The sequence below is a fragment of the Pan troglodytes genome, chromosome 10 (genome assembly GCF_028858775.2).
Source record: "Pan troglodytes isolate AG18354 chromosome 10, NHGRI_mPanTro3-v2.0_pri, whole genome shotgun sequence".
NCBI classification, from domain to species: domain Eukaryota; kingdom Metazoa; phylum Chordata; class Mammalia; order Primates; family Hominidae; genus Pan; species Pan troglodytes.
This window is the reverse complement of record NC_072408.2, coordinates 79,367,889-79,388,175: the sequence shown is the minus strand read 5'-3', so window position 1 is coordinate 79,388,175 and position 20,287 is coordinate 79,367,889. Positions and strand designations below refer to the sequence as shown.

At 34.5% G+C, this 20,287-nt stretch overlaps 1 protein-coding gene across 3 annotated transcripts in view; it reads right to left on the bottom strand.

Moving 5' to 3' along the window:
- The window catches only part of TRHDE (thyrotropin releasing hormone degrading enzyme), a 393,091-nt gene that overhangs the window by 37,515 nt on the left and 335,289 nt on the right, over nt 1-20,287 (bottom strand). For all 3 annotated transcript variants that reach the window (XR_010148080.1, XM_016923853.4, XM_016923855.4), the window contains exons 13-15: nt 8,961-9,108; nt 6,793-6,890; nt 6,247-6,354 (exon numbers count right to left, since the gene is read on the bottom strand). Coding sequence is in view for 2 of the 3 variants with exons in the window: in XM_016923853.4 (XP_016779342.1) it covers nt 6,247-6,354; nt 6,793-6,890; nt 8,961-9,108 (354 nt within the window). In the remaining variant the exon portion in view is untranslated. The remainder of the gene's footprint in view (nt 1-6,246; nt 6,355-6,792; nt 6,891-8,960; nt 9,109-20,287) is intronic.

The following is a 20,287-nucleotide window of genomic DNA, read 5'->3' as shown; positions in this document are numbered from 1 at the left end:
ACAGTTAAAATACTACATTATTTGTATTACATCTGACATCTGATTAGCATTGGTCTACCCCATTAGATTGTAAGGCAGGAGGCATGTTCTTTTGTTCATCATTGGATCCCTGGTGACTTTCAGCATGATGGCTGGAACATGGCAGAGGCTCAGTATGTTTTACATCTGAATCAAGTACTGTAAGAGTTTGAATTAATACTGGTTAAAACAAGTAAACTTATAACTATGGAAGAAATATGCAATAGCATCTTATTTTAGAAAAGTTAAAAGTCCAGTCAATCCCAGCACTTTGACAGACCAAGGCAAGAGGATTGCTTGAGACCAGGAGTTTAGGACCAGCAAGCCTGGGCAATGTAGTGAGACCCTGTCTCAAAAAAAAAAAAAAAAAAAAATTAGCCAGGTGTGGTGGTGTGGGGCTGTAGGCCTAGATACATTGGGACGCTGAGGTGGGAGTGTTGCTTGAGCCTAGGAGTTTGAGGGTGAAGGAACTGATGACAGTGCCACTGCACTTGGATAATAGAAAGAGATCTCGTTTTTTTGAAAAAAAGAAAGTCAAGTTGACTATTAACCAGACATGCCATTACCCATATGTAGACTGGTGAATCTGGTCCTACAATATTGCAACTGTCCACAATGAGGGATGCAGCATATTAAATATTTTATTTTTCAACCTTAAAGAACTATGAAGGAATAAATTGAAAATGAGGTATCAACAGTAATGATGATTTTGATGATAATTGTGAATGCCAGAAGTGCCCATACCATTTTCTTCTTTAAAGACTCTTATGACCAATCTCTAAGTTTCTGTGCTAGGACTCTGCAGGCAAAAATTCACAATGAACTGAATAGCTATAACTACTGATATATAAAATTCCTATGGCAGAAAGGTGAAGGAAGGAAGATGATTATCCTTAAAGTTATTTTTCTAAGCATATGATGCAACAAAAAAAAAGTGCCCTCAAGTTTTATATTGAGTGAGTGTGAAATTTTGAACTTTTAGAGCTGATATAAGCACTGGAAATTTGGGGGCAATCGCCTTACTTCAGAAATACAATTGAGATTTTGAGAAGTTAACTGACTTGTCTAAAGCCACAACCATTTAATGACAAAGGACAAGCTAATTCCTAAGCCCAGCTCATTGGCAGGGCGGGCAGCCCTGTTCTTTTTGCTATTCCATACAAACTCCTTGCTGTATTCACTGGTCTACAAAATGTCTATGCTGGTTACAGCACTAGAGTGGCAGGTCTTACTTTAGCCTATGAAAATTTAGAGTGGAACAATTTTATAATAAGAAAAAGAAAAATAGCAGTATAAAGAACTGAGGAAATAGGACCACACCAACTTGGAAACATAAACAGTAAGTTAGGATCTATGTTTTGGGGAAAGAAAACATGAGGTTTCTGGGCGAGATATACACAGACCATAGTGAAAAGAGCCTTTTGTCCCTCCACCTTTATGTTTTCACATAAGAAAAGCAAACATTGATGAGAAGGATCAGACATAAAGGAACACAGTTATCTGGAGCACTCTACACTATGAGACAAAGTGAGCTCTGGTGGACAAAGGGACATTTGCCATGAATAGCAACTGATTAAGAAGAGCAAGGATGAAACAGTTATATTTGCCAGAGGCCAAGACAGGCACTATTCTTCAAAATAGGGGAAAAGGGGCAAATGTCCTCCTGCTCCTAATTGAGAATCTCTAAGGTAGCATTTTGTTTTGTATTTTATGTCACAGGTCACACCCTTGTAAGAACCAAAACTTATAGAGGGTAGATTGAGCATTGAAGGCATTCAATAAGTGTTACTATCTCTACTGTCCCCACTTAAAATTCACACCACCCACTACCCAAAGATAGTGAAAACAAGTAGAGGGTAACTCTGAAGAACACTAGTGTTTTATAATTTTCTGCAAAGGTTAAGTATTATATAGGCATTCTTTTACATAAGTCTCATGACCTGTGTGGTTAGTAATATGATTGCCATTTTGCAGATGAGGAAACTAAAAGACTTTTCCAAGGTTATTTAGGGAAACAACTTCAATTTGATCACAAGTGTCTCAACTCTGAAAACAGTAACCTTTCCCTACACCAGCAATTCCCAAAGTGTGGTACCTATATCAACAGCATCAACATTACCTGGGAACTTGTTATAAATACAAAACCTTGGGGCCTCATTCTACCTACTAAATCAGAAACTCAGAGGGTGGAGCCCAACAAACTGTTTTCATCCCATCTGATGTTTCAGGTGCATGTTCAGGTTCAAAAACCACTGGCTTCTGCCATATAGCACCATGCAACCCATGTACATAAAACTGTTGCTTACTCACCGAAGTGAGCACTTGAGGTCTGTAGGACAATTTTTATTTATTTATTTTACCATATTTGAACAAACGTATTTTACTAATATATAGTAGTGTAATATACCACAGAACCACATGCAACAGTGTTAGGGGGCAGGCAAGCTGGGTAAAGAAGTCCAGCTCTACCACCTATTATCATATAAACTTGGCAAGTTGCATAACCTTTGTAAATTTAGAATTTGGTTTTGGTAAAATAAAAAATAAAAATAGTGAGATAATACACAAAAAGCACTTAGCCAGCATCCATAATGTAGTAAATGCTCAATATAGTAAAGAAAATATAGCTTTATGATCATCATTAAAGACAATATTAGTAATGCTATAATTAATTGAATAAGTAGTGAAGCTCATGTATTATGTATGTTGCAAAGTAGAGATGTGCCTCTACTTAGAATTTTTATTATAGAATTGACTTTTTTTTTCAGTTTCAAAATGAATACTCTCAATTCATTTCAATTCAATAAACATTTCAGCGTATTTTTTTAAGTATAGTGAAGACACCAGTCTTCAATTTATGTTAGGGAATGGACATTATTATCTATTTAGTAATGCTTTCGATTAAATGCTTTAAAACTTTACTTTGTATTGGCTTACAGCTTTAAATTGTGCCCTTTAACAGTATTTAAATACATTATTATGATACATATTTAACTTCTGGTCAAATTTATTACTTAGAGAAAACCCTAAATACCAGCGATCAAATATGGTATTATAGGGTTTTTATTATAGAATTGACTTTTTTTTTCAGTTTCAAAATGAATACTCTCAATTCATTTCAATTCAATAAACATTTACTATATAACATTGAAATGTGCTTTTTTGTTGAACTTAGTCTCCAAATTGCAGCCTAACAAGACCTGAATGTAGCTCAATCCATTTTTATGCATGACATCACCATTGCAATTCAACACACTGCAGCATTTGAATATTTTAACAGGTATTAGAATGTCAACTCATTCAATTTATCATCCACTGTAACTTGTGAATTTTTCTTTCTGCTGCTACCATCCCTAGCTATTCATTGTACTTTTTGGTCCCATTATCCCTCCTTGCAGCACCTTTCACATTCATTCCAGTTTTGTGATTCTGATGTCACTGATTTTACCCATATCCCCAATGTATCAAGATTATGCTGCATAATAGTACAACACCCCCAAATTTGCAATCCCTGCTACTTCTATGACTCACTGTTTTGTAGACATATTAGAATAAATATTTATTTCCCAAGACATTTCATAAATATACTACTACATTACCTCTAGTATTCTTTTCTTAGATGACTTTTGTAAATCACTCTATTTAAGGCTTCAGTTAAACAAACAAAAAGCAAACAAACAAGGATTACTGGTCTATTGCTATAGGGCCATTTAAAAAAAAATTTTCTTTCCTTCTTGACTCAATTTGAGATTAAACTCAGCACCAACTACAGGATTGCATTATTGTTTAATTATCAAGCTGTCATCCAAAAAATACAGATTACACCTCTGATCTTCACACACACCTAGCAGCATAGTGGATATTATGTGTCCTCGCTGCAGGAAGTGACTTGTGTTTGCTGGGCACGTCATGTAGTGGGTTAAGCAAATCTTAGTAAACAGAGTTAATTTCACTTAACTTGTTTACTTTCCCAGTTACAAAAGAAAGCAAAGCAGAGAATATAAAATAGAATTAATGAAGGAAATGACAAAAGAATCTTAAGTTGTTTGGCCCAAATTTCATTATTTTACCACAGATAAGTGGCAGAGTTACCAAAACCAAAATGAGCTGATGAATTGTTGAAGTTTACAAGTCAAACGTGACTGCAATTATTAAATTAAACAGCAACGCATGTGGCTTTCTTCTGTCTGCAATTCCCATCTACCCACCTTACATATTCATAGATAGATACCTACCACTGCCTTCAGTCCTGCCCCTATCCACTTAAATCTTACTTATCCTTCATGAATCAGAATGAGATCCCTCCAAGATAGTAATGTTTCCTTTCTTTGTGTTCACACTCTATCTTGCACTTAGTTCTTACTTCAAAATAAAACTGTTTAAAAAACAGTTCCTCTATGAATGTTAAGATCCACTTCTTTGATTTCCAGCTACCAGATGGTACTGAGAATTATTCAAAAAGTATTCTTAAATAAATGAACTATTTTTAAAATAGCATTTTCCCCAACAGCTATATTTCTAAAATTTAGACAGTGATATTAGGCTTGAATGCTTTCTAGAGAAATTATGGTGATGCAATGGTGTGAGTCCAATTTTAATAACATGGTAGAAAAACATGTTTATGTGAGTAGACCCATTAAAGTGTTAAAACAATAATCAGCTCTGAAAAAGGGCACATGTTGATAGCAAGATAAAACAAAAACAAACAAAACACACAAAAACAAAAGGGAAGAGAGAAGACACTATAATTTCTCCATAATACATTTCATCTTTTTTATATGTATATATGATATGGATTTTAATAAAATTTTGGCTGTATTTATGTTGGATAAATGTTTATTTCCATGGTCTGATTAAACGTGGTAGAATTGAAGGAGGTGGTAAAAATAGCAAAAAGGTTTGTATAACACTTTCAGATCTAATGAAATAGTTCCCAGAAGACTTAGCAAAAAATCTTGAAAATTTAAAAAATGGGTACAGTTTGGTTCTAGAGAAGACAGATGAAATATTGGATCACTGTCTTCAAATATATGATAGATCAACTGGCAGATGATACTGATAAAATGTTTTCCTTTTTAGCTTGTATAAGACCAGAAACAATTAATTTAGAGGGCAAGCAGGAAATGCTACAGGAAGGTGAGGTATTATGATGAGTTACTAAATAATGTAGTGAAAGATTCCTACAGAGACCTTTCAAACAGAATAGTTACTCTTTGATCTAGTCAGTTAGATATTAAATCTAAACCTAAACAGCTCTTAACAAGACAAATACCAATTCATTCCTAAGTAGGTTATACTGACTGCAGTTCTCTAAGTTTAACCAGTACAAGTGTCTTTCTTTGTTGCCCATGGGATCATCCCTCACATGCATATCAGGAACAACCCCACTGTTGCACATAAAATAGCATCATCTGTACAAATCAAGCCCTAGCTTCTCTTCCTTCCTAGGAGGAAAGACTCCAGTTATGGGGGCCAAAAACTGGAGAGGAATGGATATCAGTTGTCCAAAGTGTAAAAAGAAATGGTACATTAATACCCTTGAAAATATAAAGGTACCTTAAGAAGGCTTAAAATACTGTAGGTGTAATACCAATAATCTTCGATTATTTTTATGTTTAGTATTCCTTTCATTAACAAGTGACATTTAGCACAGTATTTTTTTTCCTCAAAAGTAATTTAATTAAACAATTTTAACCTCATATATTAAAATACTAGATTGCAAAATTCTAAGATAAGATACAAGTTTAAGGTGATTGTCAAGGGTCACTGAAAAACGAAAGATCTTTTTTTCATAACCTTTTATTTTTAGTTTTTAATATTAACATTTGTTATGCTACTTTGTTTATGACATATGCTGGTAATTGTTCTATGAATAAATACCACAACCTTTATAAAGAACCCGAAAGAGTCTGGATTGAATTTCATTATTTTGTTCTTATGAGATAGCAGAGCTTTCAATACTTGAAATAAGGTGACAACTTATATATATTTAAAAATAAAGACCTAAATTAATAAAGTTAGCATAAAGTCAATGAAACATTTCAAAGATACCTGTATTGTGACTTTCACACTATTGCCTTGGAAGCTGTGAACCTGATACAAAATGTTGCTGCATGCTTTTGTTTTTCCTTATCTTGTTTTTCTCCAGTGGGTAAATGAAATGCATCCACTGAGAATCTGAAAGCACTATTAAATAATATCAGAAATACAGGATTTGGCTCAGTTTACCTGTTCCTGTTGCTGGAAATCCAATCTGAAATAAGTGTTGATGCCTGTTGGTGACAGTGCTTGTTGCCAAAACTGCAGGCCAGCATTATAACTTCTCTACGTAGTTCTCTAGATATCATCAAAAGGGAAACAAATTAAAAAGAAAGTTAGGGAAATTCATTCCCTAAATAGTAGATAAGTAAATTATTAACATAAAAATGGTATTTAGATCTGGAAATCCTATGCTGCTGAGTAAAAGTCACTTAGGCAGAGTGGAAGTTAAACATACTAAAAGTTTAACAGTACTCCAGTGAGAGGCATGGGTTCTGATCTCAATATCACCAATAAAGGTAGATCTTAAATTAAAACACAGCAAGGAAACGTCTTTGTTCTCAGGATCAGGCAATGGAAACTGTGCTACCCAGCAGCAGTCCTCTCGGGAAAGTGAAATGTAAGATGAAGAATGAAAGGAAGATTGTCTCATGCTGCTAAAGTCACAATGGCACTAGTAGTACATTATTGTACAGCTCTAGGGGTAAAGAAGATGATAAGAAAATAAAACAGTACTCATGTTGGTAGGATGCTTGAACAAGAGATCCATTAAAATTATTTTTCGGCCACCCAAGCTTGATATACGTTGTTGCAACTTGCTTTAAGATATATTCCTAAATGGGGTATAGAATAAATAAAGATAAGGTCAGTTTAAAACTTCTGTATGCTGACAATTAAAATTCTATAATAAAATTAAAATATTCTTAAAATGTATCTACTTTCAAATATCCATAAAATTATAAGTACAGTAATGTTCTATTATAATTTTATTCAATTTAGTATTTCACATATCGAAAAGAGGGATAAAATGCTATTGGAATGGTACAAGTCTACTCTTCTTCCTATTAAATCACTAAGTAATTTGCATGAGTAAATATTTTAGATGATGACTTTTGTAACAAAATGAGGAAAACAAAGAATATTGATAACACCTATGTGTACATATGTACAAATGTATATAGATATACTATATGAAAATGGACATCTAATATTTACGCATTTTATATCAACAGGGCATATTTAATGCAAAACTACTATGTTGGCCCAACCAATGGCCTAGTATTGATGAAGCTGAGATACACAGAACTCTTCAGTGTAATTATAATGATATTTCAAAGTCAACAATTCATTCAGCTAATGACACATTTAAGTGTCAGTATCAAGGTAAGGCATGCTCTCCCTCACTATTTTTTGTTTTTTTAGACACGGTCTCCACTCTGTTGCCCAGGCTGGAGTACAGTGGCAACAACCACGGCTCACTGCATCTTCCGCCTCTCAGATTCACGCCATCCTCCCACCTCAGCCTCATGAGTAGCTGGGACTACAGGCACAAGCCACTACACCCAGTTAATTTTTGTATTTCTTTTTTTTTTTTTTTTTTTTTGTAGAGATGGGGTTTCACCATGTTGCCCAGGTTGGCTCTCCCTCACTTTAATGTGCTCTTGAATTTTGCCAAGGAATACAAACAATGAAATTACAATAAAAATGATTCTTAACTGTTTACTGAAAACAAGGAATCTGACATGATACGCTATTCTAATGTACAAATATATTCAAAAATATATTTTACTTTTACAAAGGTTTAATATTGCAGTGTCTTTGTGTTAGGGAGAAATTAATGTGTAATCTTTCTCTAGCAGGTAAAAAATTGTATCATAACTGTAATGACCCATTTGTTTGCATGTCTGTTCTAAGGGCTTAGACAAAACTAACAATGAACGTAATTATTCCCATTTTTAAAAAAAAATCATTAAACAGTTTATTTTCTGTAGGTTTAAAGTAAAAATAAAAAGGAAGGAATTCTGATGGCCATCAGAAATCAGATGGCTCCAATAAAAAGATTCATGTCACAGGAATCCACTTTTCAGTAATCCCAAATGTGTATGTTAATTAGTACAGTATAAAAAATAAGATAATTTTATAAAACACAGGGCAGGCTCTTACACTAACTAAAGGAAAACAAATAGTGTTCAAACATCATGGAAGGCACAGTGATAAGAAATTTAAGAATCAAAAGGCTCATGAGCAGTACTTAATCCTAACATTATTGAAAATGATTATTAAATCAGATTAGGTGGCATGAGCAGTGTAATTTTGGTTTACTAGGTTTTGAGTTCAGAAAATCTGGTCAGGTAACATTTTGGAATGTTTGTCATGTCTTCTTGTCTCTTTGGATTGTCTGTTGTTTGCTTTCCTGTATCCCCTTGGACCCAATTACGAATGGGCTTTTGCCTCAATGTTGATCTTATCCTTGTTAATTAAGGCAGTGAATTGAATTCAGTATGCCCTTTTGGATAAAAATAATGACTAAGAATCGTTACTGAAAATGCCTATATTCTGTTAAGATCTTTGGGATCTTTCTACCCAGGTTAAGTCCTTTGTGAACACAGAGCCCTCTAACTCTTGGAAAGTAAGTTTGAACTTTAAAAATTTGCCATGTATATTTCTTCTTAAATTCTGAAGCATTTAAGCTTAATTGACACTTTTAGGTCAGCATTTTGTATTAAATTTCTTCTTCAAATAATTGTCATCTGTGTTGCATAGACAATCAGGACAAAAATCAGGATAACACAAACTAGAAGAACAAACTAAAATAACTTGGCATCAGTTGCATATATAATAGTAGAAAGAGAATAAAATAGTGTATCTTCTAAAAATTAGAAAGAAAAATTATATCTTTTTACATTGAAAATGTTGTAGTTTTCCATGCGGTCCAGTAATTTATCTAGAGGATAAAGAGCTCGGCTGGCAGCATGCCAAGGAAGAAAATCCTTCTCCTCAGACAGGTATCTGATAATCTCCAGAGGAATATTCTGAGGCAAATAGCCAGCCCTACAGTTAAAAAAAAAAAAAAAAGATACATGATGATGCACAAACGAAGATTTTTACTTACGCAAATAAAAGACGGAAAAGCAAAATTCATCATAGTATAAAGAAAGCATATTCAGTGTTATAAAAATAAAATTACTCACTTTTAAAATATAGTCATACTTAGGATGCCAGTGCCACCTTAATATATGCAGAGTTGGACAGTTAAAAATTTACGAATACAAAAACATCAGAACGCATATTTTTTTAAAAGTAAGGAATTATGGAACATAAGCAAAACCGAGCCTAGGTATGTTCCTTCACAGAAACTCTTCAGAGATTAACAAGCAATTGAAAATAATTGATCACTGAAATGTAATTTCAGTTTCTCCATGTATTGTCTTTACTTGTCATTTAGCTCAGGGTAATGATATTTAATACACATTGTTCTTTAAAAGATCAACAAATTAAAGTGTCAATTTGTAGTTCTGAGTGTTTGTTAGATTACAATATTAGCATGTTTTTCAAACCTTTTTTTAAAGTTGCTTTCCATAACACCGATAAAAATCTGAGTTAGGTTTTAATAAAGTCCAAATTACAAAAATGTTAAAAGAATAACTCTTTTTTTCTATTATTTTCCTTTCAAAATAAAATGTGTCACCTTGAGAACCAATATCAGTTTCCTTAGAAAATACTAAATTGTACCTTTTAAAAATTATCTTAACACATATTGTCTATAGTTTAAGAGGCGATATCAAGAAAAGGAGCCAAAAAGAACTATATATCTCTTTTTTCCAATAGACTGTATATAATATTCTTGCAAAATCAAAGCAATATAAATGACAGTCCACAATACATTAAAAGATGGTCTTAGCCTTGATGTCTTTGCGGCATATAGTGACACTATGTATTTTGGTGGAATTTTTCAGCATTGATATTTGCTATGGTTTGAATGTTGATATCTCACTAAAATTTATGTGTTGGAACCTAATATCCATTGTGACTCTATTCAGAGGTAGGGCCTTTGGTAGTGATTAGGTCATGAGGGCTCTACTTTCACAAATGGGATTAGTGCCCTTATTAAAGAGGTTCCAGTGCATTTTCTTGACTCTTCTTTTCACTGCATGTGCAGCAAGAAGGCACAATCTTTGAAGCAGACCAAGCTCTCATCTGCTGGAACTTGATCTTGGACTCCCCGGCCTCCAGAACCATGAACAAAAATTTCTATTGTTCCCAAATTACCCAGTGTAAGGTATTTTGTTATAACAGCCCCAACAGACTACGACAAATCAACTGAATGCAGACTGTTAACATAGGGAAGAGGGAACCATGAAAGCTACAAAGCCTGGTTGTCCTGCTTATCTACATTTCACACTGTTCTTTTGTAACATAACAAAATTAGATGGACCTTTGTATTTGTGCATGGTGGAAAGTGGACAGGGAGGAAACGGAGCCTTTTTCATCTTCAGTTAAAATAATTTTTCCATTTAGTCTTAATTCAATGTCATATGCAAACATTACCCTACAGATGAATATTAGCTTATACCTGTGTTTATAATGTCCATAATAAAAACCAATTCTGAAGAGGGTGCTGCAGTTTTCTTTTAATTAAAACAAAAGAATGTGTGACACTCTAATGATTTTGATTAAACCATAGTACAAGATCAACCACAGGTTCATATTTCACATAAATAGTGAGCAAACTTCAGATTTCACATAATTTAAAAATCTGAAAATTTATGATTTAGAGTGTATCTAGATTTGTGCCACTTTTCCTGTGCAAATTCCTTTTTATACATTTTTGTAGAAATAGCCTGAAATTTAGACTATGGCAACAATAATTAAATAAGCCACTGTATTTTAGCTAGTACAACATCCCAAAAATAAGTGAAATTTTGATTTCATAGGTTTGTTGCTCCCTGAAAAAGTAATAGAATTTTTTATTAAAATAATGTTTTAGATTATGTCCTTAAAAGAAATATAGATTTCAGTAGTTCAGATTTTGTAATTTGTCTCTCTGGAACTTTTAATTCTAAATATTAATTAGTGTGGTGATTATATATTCACCTTCTCTTTATACATGCCACAAATTGTATAATGTTAAAGTTGAAGATTTATTTAGAAGACATTATTATTTTGTTAAATAAGAAAAGTAATGTATTTTTAAAAAAACTTTTAGTAAGTAAGTGGCTAACTTATTACAAAACTTCAAATAACTTTGGAAAGTTGCTTGAATCTCGTTTCCCATAAATTTGGACATGATAGCTTTATGTCAATTATAATTTATTGTGTTTTATTTCATCTCTAAAGTTGGATAGACATTATTTAATGACTCATACTTTGTAGGGAATTTGCCTGCAAATAACAACGATGACAAATAATGTTATGGAAAGAAACTAGCCTGGATCGACTACTACCACACTCGTCCAATTAGGCAAATAATTTATCTCTCCAGCCCTCACATTCTGTGTCTATAAAATAAAAGGATGGAACTAAGAGACAGACACCCATTATAGTCCAGAAAAGCTTTTAATCTAACCTATATATCTACAATTTAATCTACTGAAAAATAATTGTAATAATTTATTACAATTTATTTATTTAAAAATTTGAAAAATACTTTGTAATTTTATATTCTCCATTCTTTAGTCGCTTAATATGTACAAGTCTAGGAGGCAGGACATGGATCTAGGTTTTATAAGACTTCTGGCATTGTGTGAAAAAAATAAAAGCAAAGCAAACCTGATAAAAGTTCTAAATAATGGCAAGGCAAGTAATTAAAAGCATTCATTAAACAGAGAAATGGAGCAAGTTCTGTTTTGAGTCCTTTTGGCAGAAATCGCTAACTGCTCACCAAAATCCATGCTCTTCTCTTCTTTGAACGAACTATACTTCCCAGTTCTCCTGGTACTTAGGTGTGGTCATGAGACTGAGATCTAGCCAATAGAATATGAATGTGCCTCTCTGCCTGGGTTATCCTTAGACATCTCCCATTAGCTATTTTATGTTCTTTTTCCTTAAGTGAACCTTCCAGGTGACCTTGGCAGTCTTGTATTGAATATATCGAAAACCTGCCTGGGTCCCTGGATGACTGCATGACCATGTCAATTCTCACACACACTCATGTTATGTGAGCAGAAATAATTTCCATTGTATCTTATCCAAATGTGTTTTGGGGTCAATATTTTTTAACAGCAGTTAAGCTTCTTTAATGCAGACCTCGAATAGAGTAAGAAACAGATTATACTCAAGTTGCCCTCCTTCTGCTGTGATACCAACATATGTAATTACCAATCACATAATTTAATATACTTGCCTTTAAGCCTACGACATCACAATATGTAGGTACGCTTAGTTGGACAAGAGGATGATCAGTTTCATTACAAAATTAAGAATTGTAGGAGATAATGTTGGTGTATCGGTTACCTAGCTCAGATGTGTGTTTGTGTAATTGGCTGGTAATGATATCTGTGATTACTACTACTGATAATGCAATCAATATAGGAAAGTATGTGGAATCCAGTGAATGAAACACTACATTAGCTCACTGTAATCAGCCCAGTAGGAAGCGCACTTAGGGTTCTGATGCTGAAATGCAGTTTCCCTAAATTTGCATCACCACAGGGAAATATTGCTAACAAAAATTAAAAATAGCAAATTTAAAGAACAACATATTGTATGTGTTTAATATATAATTGTGTCCTATCAATATCTTAGGAAGAGGTTGTAGGTTATACCTTTCTTCCCTACTATTGGAGTGAGGATGAGCATAAGAGATGATTTGGGAATCAAAGAAAAAACAATGAGAAAGAGGCAAATGAGGAATGTTACAAAAATAAATAAAAGATTGTCCACATGCAGCTAGACAGCTGCTCCTCCCATCCCTTGCTGCATGCACACATATATCCTTCCCTCCCTTCCCTCCGCCTTCTCCAATTTATAAGAGCTTGAAATAAAATATATCTTTAGGTGCACAAGATAATGTATTTTATAAGAAGGAAATTAAAACCAGACTATGTTAGCTGATGTTGAAATGCTCTGACCTTAACTGGCTTTGTTTCCACCTAAGATCCCAAATTGCTTTTTAAAAACCATTCTGAATTCCTGTGAATGTTAACTCTTGAATCTTACTGAGATGGGTGGCTTGTATAGAAAAATAACCTATTTAACTGTGAGTTTTCTTTAAAGGCAATTGATTTCTGGGGTTGAAACTTTTAGAGAAATAAAAATAAAACACAATTCTCAGATTCTTTGGAGCATCATACTCTACTCTTTATTAACTGAATATTCATTTAAAGCCAAAAAATAGTCTCCTACATGTTTCATAATATATGCTGAAGATACTGTCACTGTCCCTTAGGGCACAGATTTTTAAAGCACTTGCTGAAATGCTTAATTAAAAAGTTTACTAGGTTTTATCTGTTATTCTTCATTATTCATTATTAAAAGACTTTATATGCTCTTTGTGGGAAAATCTTACGGTACAGATTGGAAATCCCAATAGTCCTTGATGTACCATAGAATAAAAGGGAAAAAACACAGGGAAGTGTCTCTGTCAACCAACAGCTAATTTGATCAGTTTCTAGAGAAAAAAAAAATTATATATATATATATATATATATATATATATATATATATATATAATCCAGCCATTGCTTAATTGTCTGAAGAGATGTAAAAGGAAGTTACTGATTTGTAGCCCTATAAAATTAGTGATATAGTATGAATTTTTTTCCCTGCCCAATTCTCATGTTGAATTGCAATTCCCAATGCTGGAGGTGGGGCCTGGTGGGAGGTGTTTGGATCATGAGGGCAGATCCCCCTTTGTGGATTGATGCTGTCTTCCTGATGCTGAGTTCTCATGAGATCTGGTCATTTAAAAGTGTATGACACTCCCCTGACTCACTCTCTCTTGCTCCTACTTTTGCCGGGTGATATGTCTGCTCCTACTTCGCTTTCAACCATGAGTAAAAGTTTCCTGAGGCCTCCCCAGACTGACACCAGCACTATTGTTCCTTTACATCCTGCAAAATTGTGAGCCAATTAAACCTCTTTTCTTATAAATTACACAGTCTCACATATTTCTTTATAGCATTACAAGAATGGCCTAACACAATTAGTAATGTGAAAAGTTGCACAGAGAAGAGATCTCAGACAGCCCCTCCTCCTTCTGCTCCTTCTCTTCCAGAAAGCCTGATCCCAAACTTGACTTAGGCACCTATTTTCTGGGTTCAACTAACACTTTGAAAACACCTCTATTCATAATAATTATCAAGACATTAGTCATGATTTTCTCATAGCATTATCTAACTCACTGGCCTTAACTCCTTCAGAAAATGAAATATGCTCCACCCATCTTTTTATCCCCACAGACTAATGCAGAACCTAGCACAAAATAGGCACTCAATAAATATTCCTTAAACCAAATTAAATTATGGCAATAATGTCATAGCTTTTGAAAACAGGAGCACTTGCCAAAGATACTATAAAACTTAAACATAACCATTTTGTTTAAATTAAGCATTTTTTGAAGGTTAAAAAATAGCAGAATGAGAAAATTTTATTAGAGTGAAATTTGTAGTATTTTTGCTCATCTATTTTATTAATGATAACACATATAGAAGATAAGAAGGCCACTGCTATCTAGACAACAGCTTTAAATTAGCCAGTCTATACCAAAATAAAATAGCTTTACAGCCAGTGAGCATGTAGAGGCATTATACAAACAGCTCTACTTTATTTTTCTCTGATTAGCAAATTACTTTCCTAGAAGCAATAGTGTTATTTATGCCAGTCATTTAAATAGATTGATGGAAGGCTTAGAAATCCCTTTCTCCTAGTCAGAAAATTGGCAAGGGTAAATGACATGATTTCTAGAGTTCCTTCTTCAGTAAACATTTAAAAATTAAAAATAAGACATCCAGGAAACATTTATTTTGCAATTTATATAGTCTCACTACCACCATCATTGCACCCAGCATTTCTTCTCTACACATGCTAACCTCTGTATTTCCAAACATAATTTCATAAGAAATCAACCATCATCTTAAAACAGAGTCCACTGGGTACTTAATAGTGTAGAGAAATAGGGTCAATGTCTGACCATTAATTGCGAGAATTAATAGATGTCAGTTACTTGGTCAAAAAGAGAAAAAAACCTTAGTTTTATGGCCCAAGTCAACTACTTTTTAGAAAACTATCAACTTAATAATTTCAAGCTATCATGTATTGAGGACTTAATGTATACCAGTTATGATGTTATGAAAAGACGGTCTAAATTTATATCAGTCTACTATCCTTTAGAATACTTATACTAAGCATCAATATCAGTACTATTATGCCCATTATTTTGAGAGAAAGAAGCTAAAGTTTACAGAAAATAAGCCGCTTGCCAAGCTCACATGGCTAATGAGTAGCAGGGCTAGAATTCAAAGCCAGGACTGACAAGCAAGCTCCTGCTGGTTCTACCCCATGAGGCAACCTCTCAAAATACCTCTCTGAATTAGGGTTAAGTGCTATCTTCCTTCCTTCCATTCACATCTGGCTGGCACGTGACTTTCATGGAATTTATCACATTAGACTTAATACACATATACATACATAATGTGATCCCAGATGCTATGAAGGGAAAGCAAGCAGGGTTAGGGAAAGAAGAATTAGAAGGGAGTGGTTTAAATAGGGTGGTTAGGGAAGGTGTCACCTGCATGAAGTGAGAGAACAGGTTGACAGATTCTAGAGGGAGAAGAATTCTGACTGAGGAAACAACAAGTTTGGTGGGAGGAGAATACTGACTGAGGAAACAGCAAATTCAAAGGTCGTGAGATAGATAGGAACAGACTGGCATGTTGAAGGAATAACAGAGGGCCTTTGTAGCTGCAGTGGAGTTAGCTGAGGAAAAAGGTTAGGGTATGAAGTTGCGGAGGTCAGTGGTAATCAGAGCATGAAAAGCCTGAAATAATAAGGGCTTCGGATTGTTTTTCTCTTTTGTCTATCAGAAAATACATTTGTTATTAATAGTGAGTGAAGAAAAGATGTCAGTATTCACGATAGAGAAGATATTGTATAAGCTTAAGGTTGCCTTTATACTGATTTTTAAAATGCCTTATTTCACCTGTAATCATAAACATCATTCTATTAAGAGGTAAATTTTCTCTCCTTTTTGTCTCTTACTGGCATGACCATCATAAGAAGTTAAAGTGAAAGAACTCTTACACAGTCAAAGGAGAAAACCAATATGCCACAGCCTAGACAATTTCACACAGCACTCTTTTCCCAAGATCTAGATTTTTCCCTCTCTTCTTTACACTCCAATTATTAATAACTTAGCCTCACCCTCACCCCTAGCTTTGTTAGAGTGAAGGGTCATGAAATGAAGGAGCTTGGTTAGAAGAGAAAGTTTTTATGGCCAGTAGAAGTTGAAAGTGCAAAAAGGTCAAGAGGGCTGTCTTTTCAAATCATTACTGATCAAAATGTGATATAATTTGTTCAGAATTCACCCTCTGGTGCTTCTCTTTAATGGTATTCTCTTTAAATGGGTTATTTTCTTGCTAGGAAAAAATAAAAAACGTTCTACCTCTGGAATTAATGTTGAAGGAGATTTGCTTGTTCCAGAAGTTGATATTATGATCTCTTCTCAAGCATGTTCTGTTTGGCATAATGAACACAGCACACTTACACGTTGGCTAGTGCAAAGCCACTGAGTGTCTGGTGTGTGCTATGGTGATAACACTGAAGAATTTTGGCCTGCAGATCAGCACAGACAGGACAAAACTCATGTCACTGAACTTTGCTGCCCTCTCTTTGGCAGCTTTCTGATATTGCTCAGTGGTGACTTTGTGGAATTCAGCTCCTCTCCTCCAGTCTAGCCAGCTGCTCCTTGTAAAATGCATCCTGCTGCTTTGCCACTAAGTCTTTCTCTTCCAGGTGCTCAGCCAGGTGTTTTGCCTTACAGCCTTCCTCCTCATTTGATAGCCTCTCTGAAGCAAAGCTCATTGGCAGTGGCCCTCTCTTGGTTGGTCCAGTTCTTTACCTTGCTTTAATCATTTCTGATTTTCAGAATCTTCTTTTGGGCATGCTCCAATGCCAGTTCCTCAGGTACTCTTCTTTTTAAATCTTCATGAAAAAACTGATGCACCATAAACAGCAGAATACTGCTGTGACATTAAATCAGATGATGGGAGTTGCTTTCTTCCATCAATTACATTTTCTGAAAGTCGGATGCCCTGCACCATGGTGATGTTCTCATTCTCATGTGCTTAGAAGGTGACTCTGTGGGGGCAGGCAGTCCACCTGTGGTTCCTGCTTCTGCCCCTGCAGAGACCTAGCACAGACCCAGGTGCACACACACACATGCAGGCACCCGAACCGTTTGCTGCACAGTGGGAGCTCAGATTGTTTTTCTATGTGTGATGGAAAGCCACCGCAAGTTTTTGAGCTGGGAAATGACACGATCTGATTTATGCTTTAAAAGGGTGACTCTGGCTGCTACGGAGAGCAAACTCAAATGTGCCACGTGGTCTTTCAAGATGAGAAGGATGTGAAATATGATTTCCCAGTTGATCTTCTCTCACTACACGGACTATGCTTACATGAGAAAAATATATACCTAGTGAGTGAAATGAATGACATAAAAACAGAGAAGGTAAGTTTTAAAGACAGACCATGCATGATGTTTGTTTTAGAAAGTTTCTTATGAAGATATCAGAAAAAATTATTACAAAAGCTTATCCACACATTTTTTATTGTTTAAATGTCAGAAGCAGCATTAGAGAACATAGGGAAGGTCACTGATAAATAATTTCAATAATGAATTCATTTTAAAAGAATATATACTTTATGTACAGGAAGGTGTATATTCCACTTTGGGTTAATTAGCAGAATTAGCCTAGAATTTAAATACAGACTACTGCCTGAAATGAATAAAAAATAAATAATCCACAGAGTTTATGATTTCCATGGAAAATACAACTCTTAAAGGTAGTATGGAATTCTGCTTATTGAGCAGTGAAGTTTTTCAGTGCTCTAAAGGGGCCACATGGGAGTCAAAAGAATAAAAAATTCCAACAGGATTTTTCAGAGGTTGAGTCTACTGCCATCAGGACATCCAATCATTAACCTAAAGGTCCATAAATCAGTGAAGCTTCTAACTTCCTATATGGCTGATTTTTTGGAGAAATGTGTGAATAACAGGAAACTAGAAAAGAGTAAAAACATCACTCAAACCAAACAACTTAAAAAGAACTATGTCTTCTCTAGTCTAATGTTTATGTCAAAAGTTTTGCCTTTTCTATATTACACACAGAAGTTTATATATTTAACTTATTGTGGAGGGAGGGAAGAGGTTGAAGTTTGAAAAACAACCTATCGGGTACTATGCTTATTACCAGCGTGACAAAATAATCTGTAAAACAAATCTCTATGACTTGCAATTTACCTATATGACAAACTTGCACATGTTCCCCCGAAACTAAAATAAAAGTTAAAAAAATAAAGAAAGAAAAGAGCAGGAAATAAAATCAGTACTCAAAAAATTTTTTGCATGTTATTCAAATTCTTCATAATTACCTTCGGATTGGTTCTAATAATATTTTGTTGAGAAGATAAGTGTAGTTCACTATTGTTAAATATTGTGGTTATATACATGTTTTATATCATAAATAATAGGACTATGAACATCTTTGTACATAATGCTTTTACATGTTCTGAATGATTTTCTTTGGATAGAATACCCAAATTAGAATTATTAAGCTAAACATGTGTTTCTTGGAAAATCTCTGAGTACATGTTTTCAGTCTTTGTAAAGCAGCAAACGATGCCAGACAAAGGAGCAGAGAGCCTTATGTAGATCAGACAGGCAATGTGATACCCAACATTGCTTTAGGGTTCCTTGTATGTCAGTCCCTGTGCTAATGCTTTGCATACACTATGTGACTAAATCCTTTAAACAATCTTCTCAGGTTAGCAGTATTACCATCCCTATTCTACAGATCAAAATTGAGGCTCAAAAAAGTTTTCTAACCCCCCCAGGGTCATATTGCAAATAAGGGTAGAGCTGGAATTTGAACCCAGTCCTCCTACACCACACCCATGATATTCTTGTCACCATTCTAAAAAGAACTGAGGATAATTGTTTATTCTCTTTACCATGTTCTAGTAAAAGAAAATATGGGAGAAAATTATAGGGGATATCAAGTGGGAGTAATCCATGGCCTTATGAGAAAAGCATAACAATAAATGGGGATGGAGGGAGAAGTTTGGTTCATGGCTGACATTAAAATGGAGGTCTTAGTGAACTCATTGTAAATACTCCTTTTAGCCTTTGGCCATTTTTTGGCCACATTAGCCAAAGCCATGTTCTTAACCACTGATCCCATTCCCTGGATTCCTTTAGTATTTCATCCAATCTACATAAATCAGAGAACACTCTTAGCTCAGACTCTGGCCTACAGAGGCTGTTTCAGTTAGCAGTACTATATCTACCATGAACAGCATGCATTACAATAACACTTTGCTTTCAGAAATATTGTTGACACAGGTAAACAAATAGATGACCAGGATGTGGTCCCAAAAAGAAAAGGGGAGGTAATGATATAAAGTATCTTGAATTTACATGAGAAAAAATGCTTCAAACAAAGAAATACTTTCTATCTCAAGGTTGTATAGGAAAGGCAAGAATTAAGGCTCTGGAAAGTGGTTTGGGGTTCTATACTTTGCCTGAGAAGGAAAGGGTGAAGGACTCAAATAATGGCATATGGCGCATGGGAGTAATTGCTTCCTCTACATAACTGTAGGGCTGAATTTTGGGGCCGAAATGAAACCCAAAGATAGGCCATCTCAATTAAATATCTCAAAAATAAATCTCAAAACCAAGTACAGCTCTAGTTCATACATGCAGCTATCAATACATATATGAGGCCTTTATGATTTTCTAAATGTAGAGCTAAGGTTGAAATTTTAGACTGATGCGAAGTTTAATAATTAAGCAGGAAGACAATACAACACTCCAAAAAGTGGAACATTTTTGAAGGAAAAATAGAAATACTTTTGAGAGTGTACTCTAGTGATGCTAAAGGGAATGATGGCTTTAAAAAGAGGAAAGGCTTGGAAAGGCTTTAAAAGAGCAGCCAAAAAAGACAGAGGGACTCTACCAAGAGCAACGTGATAGCAACACATTTAATCTGTGCTCTAAAACCAACTTAAAGAA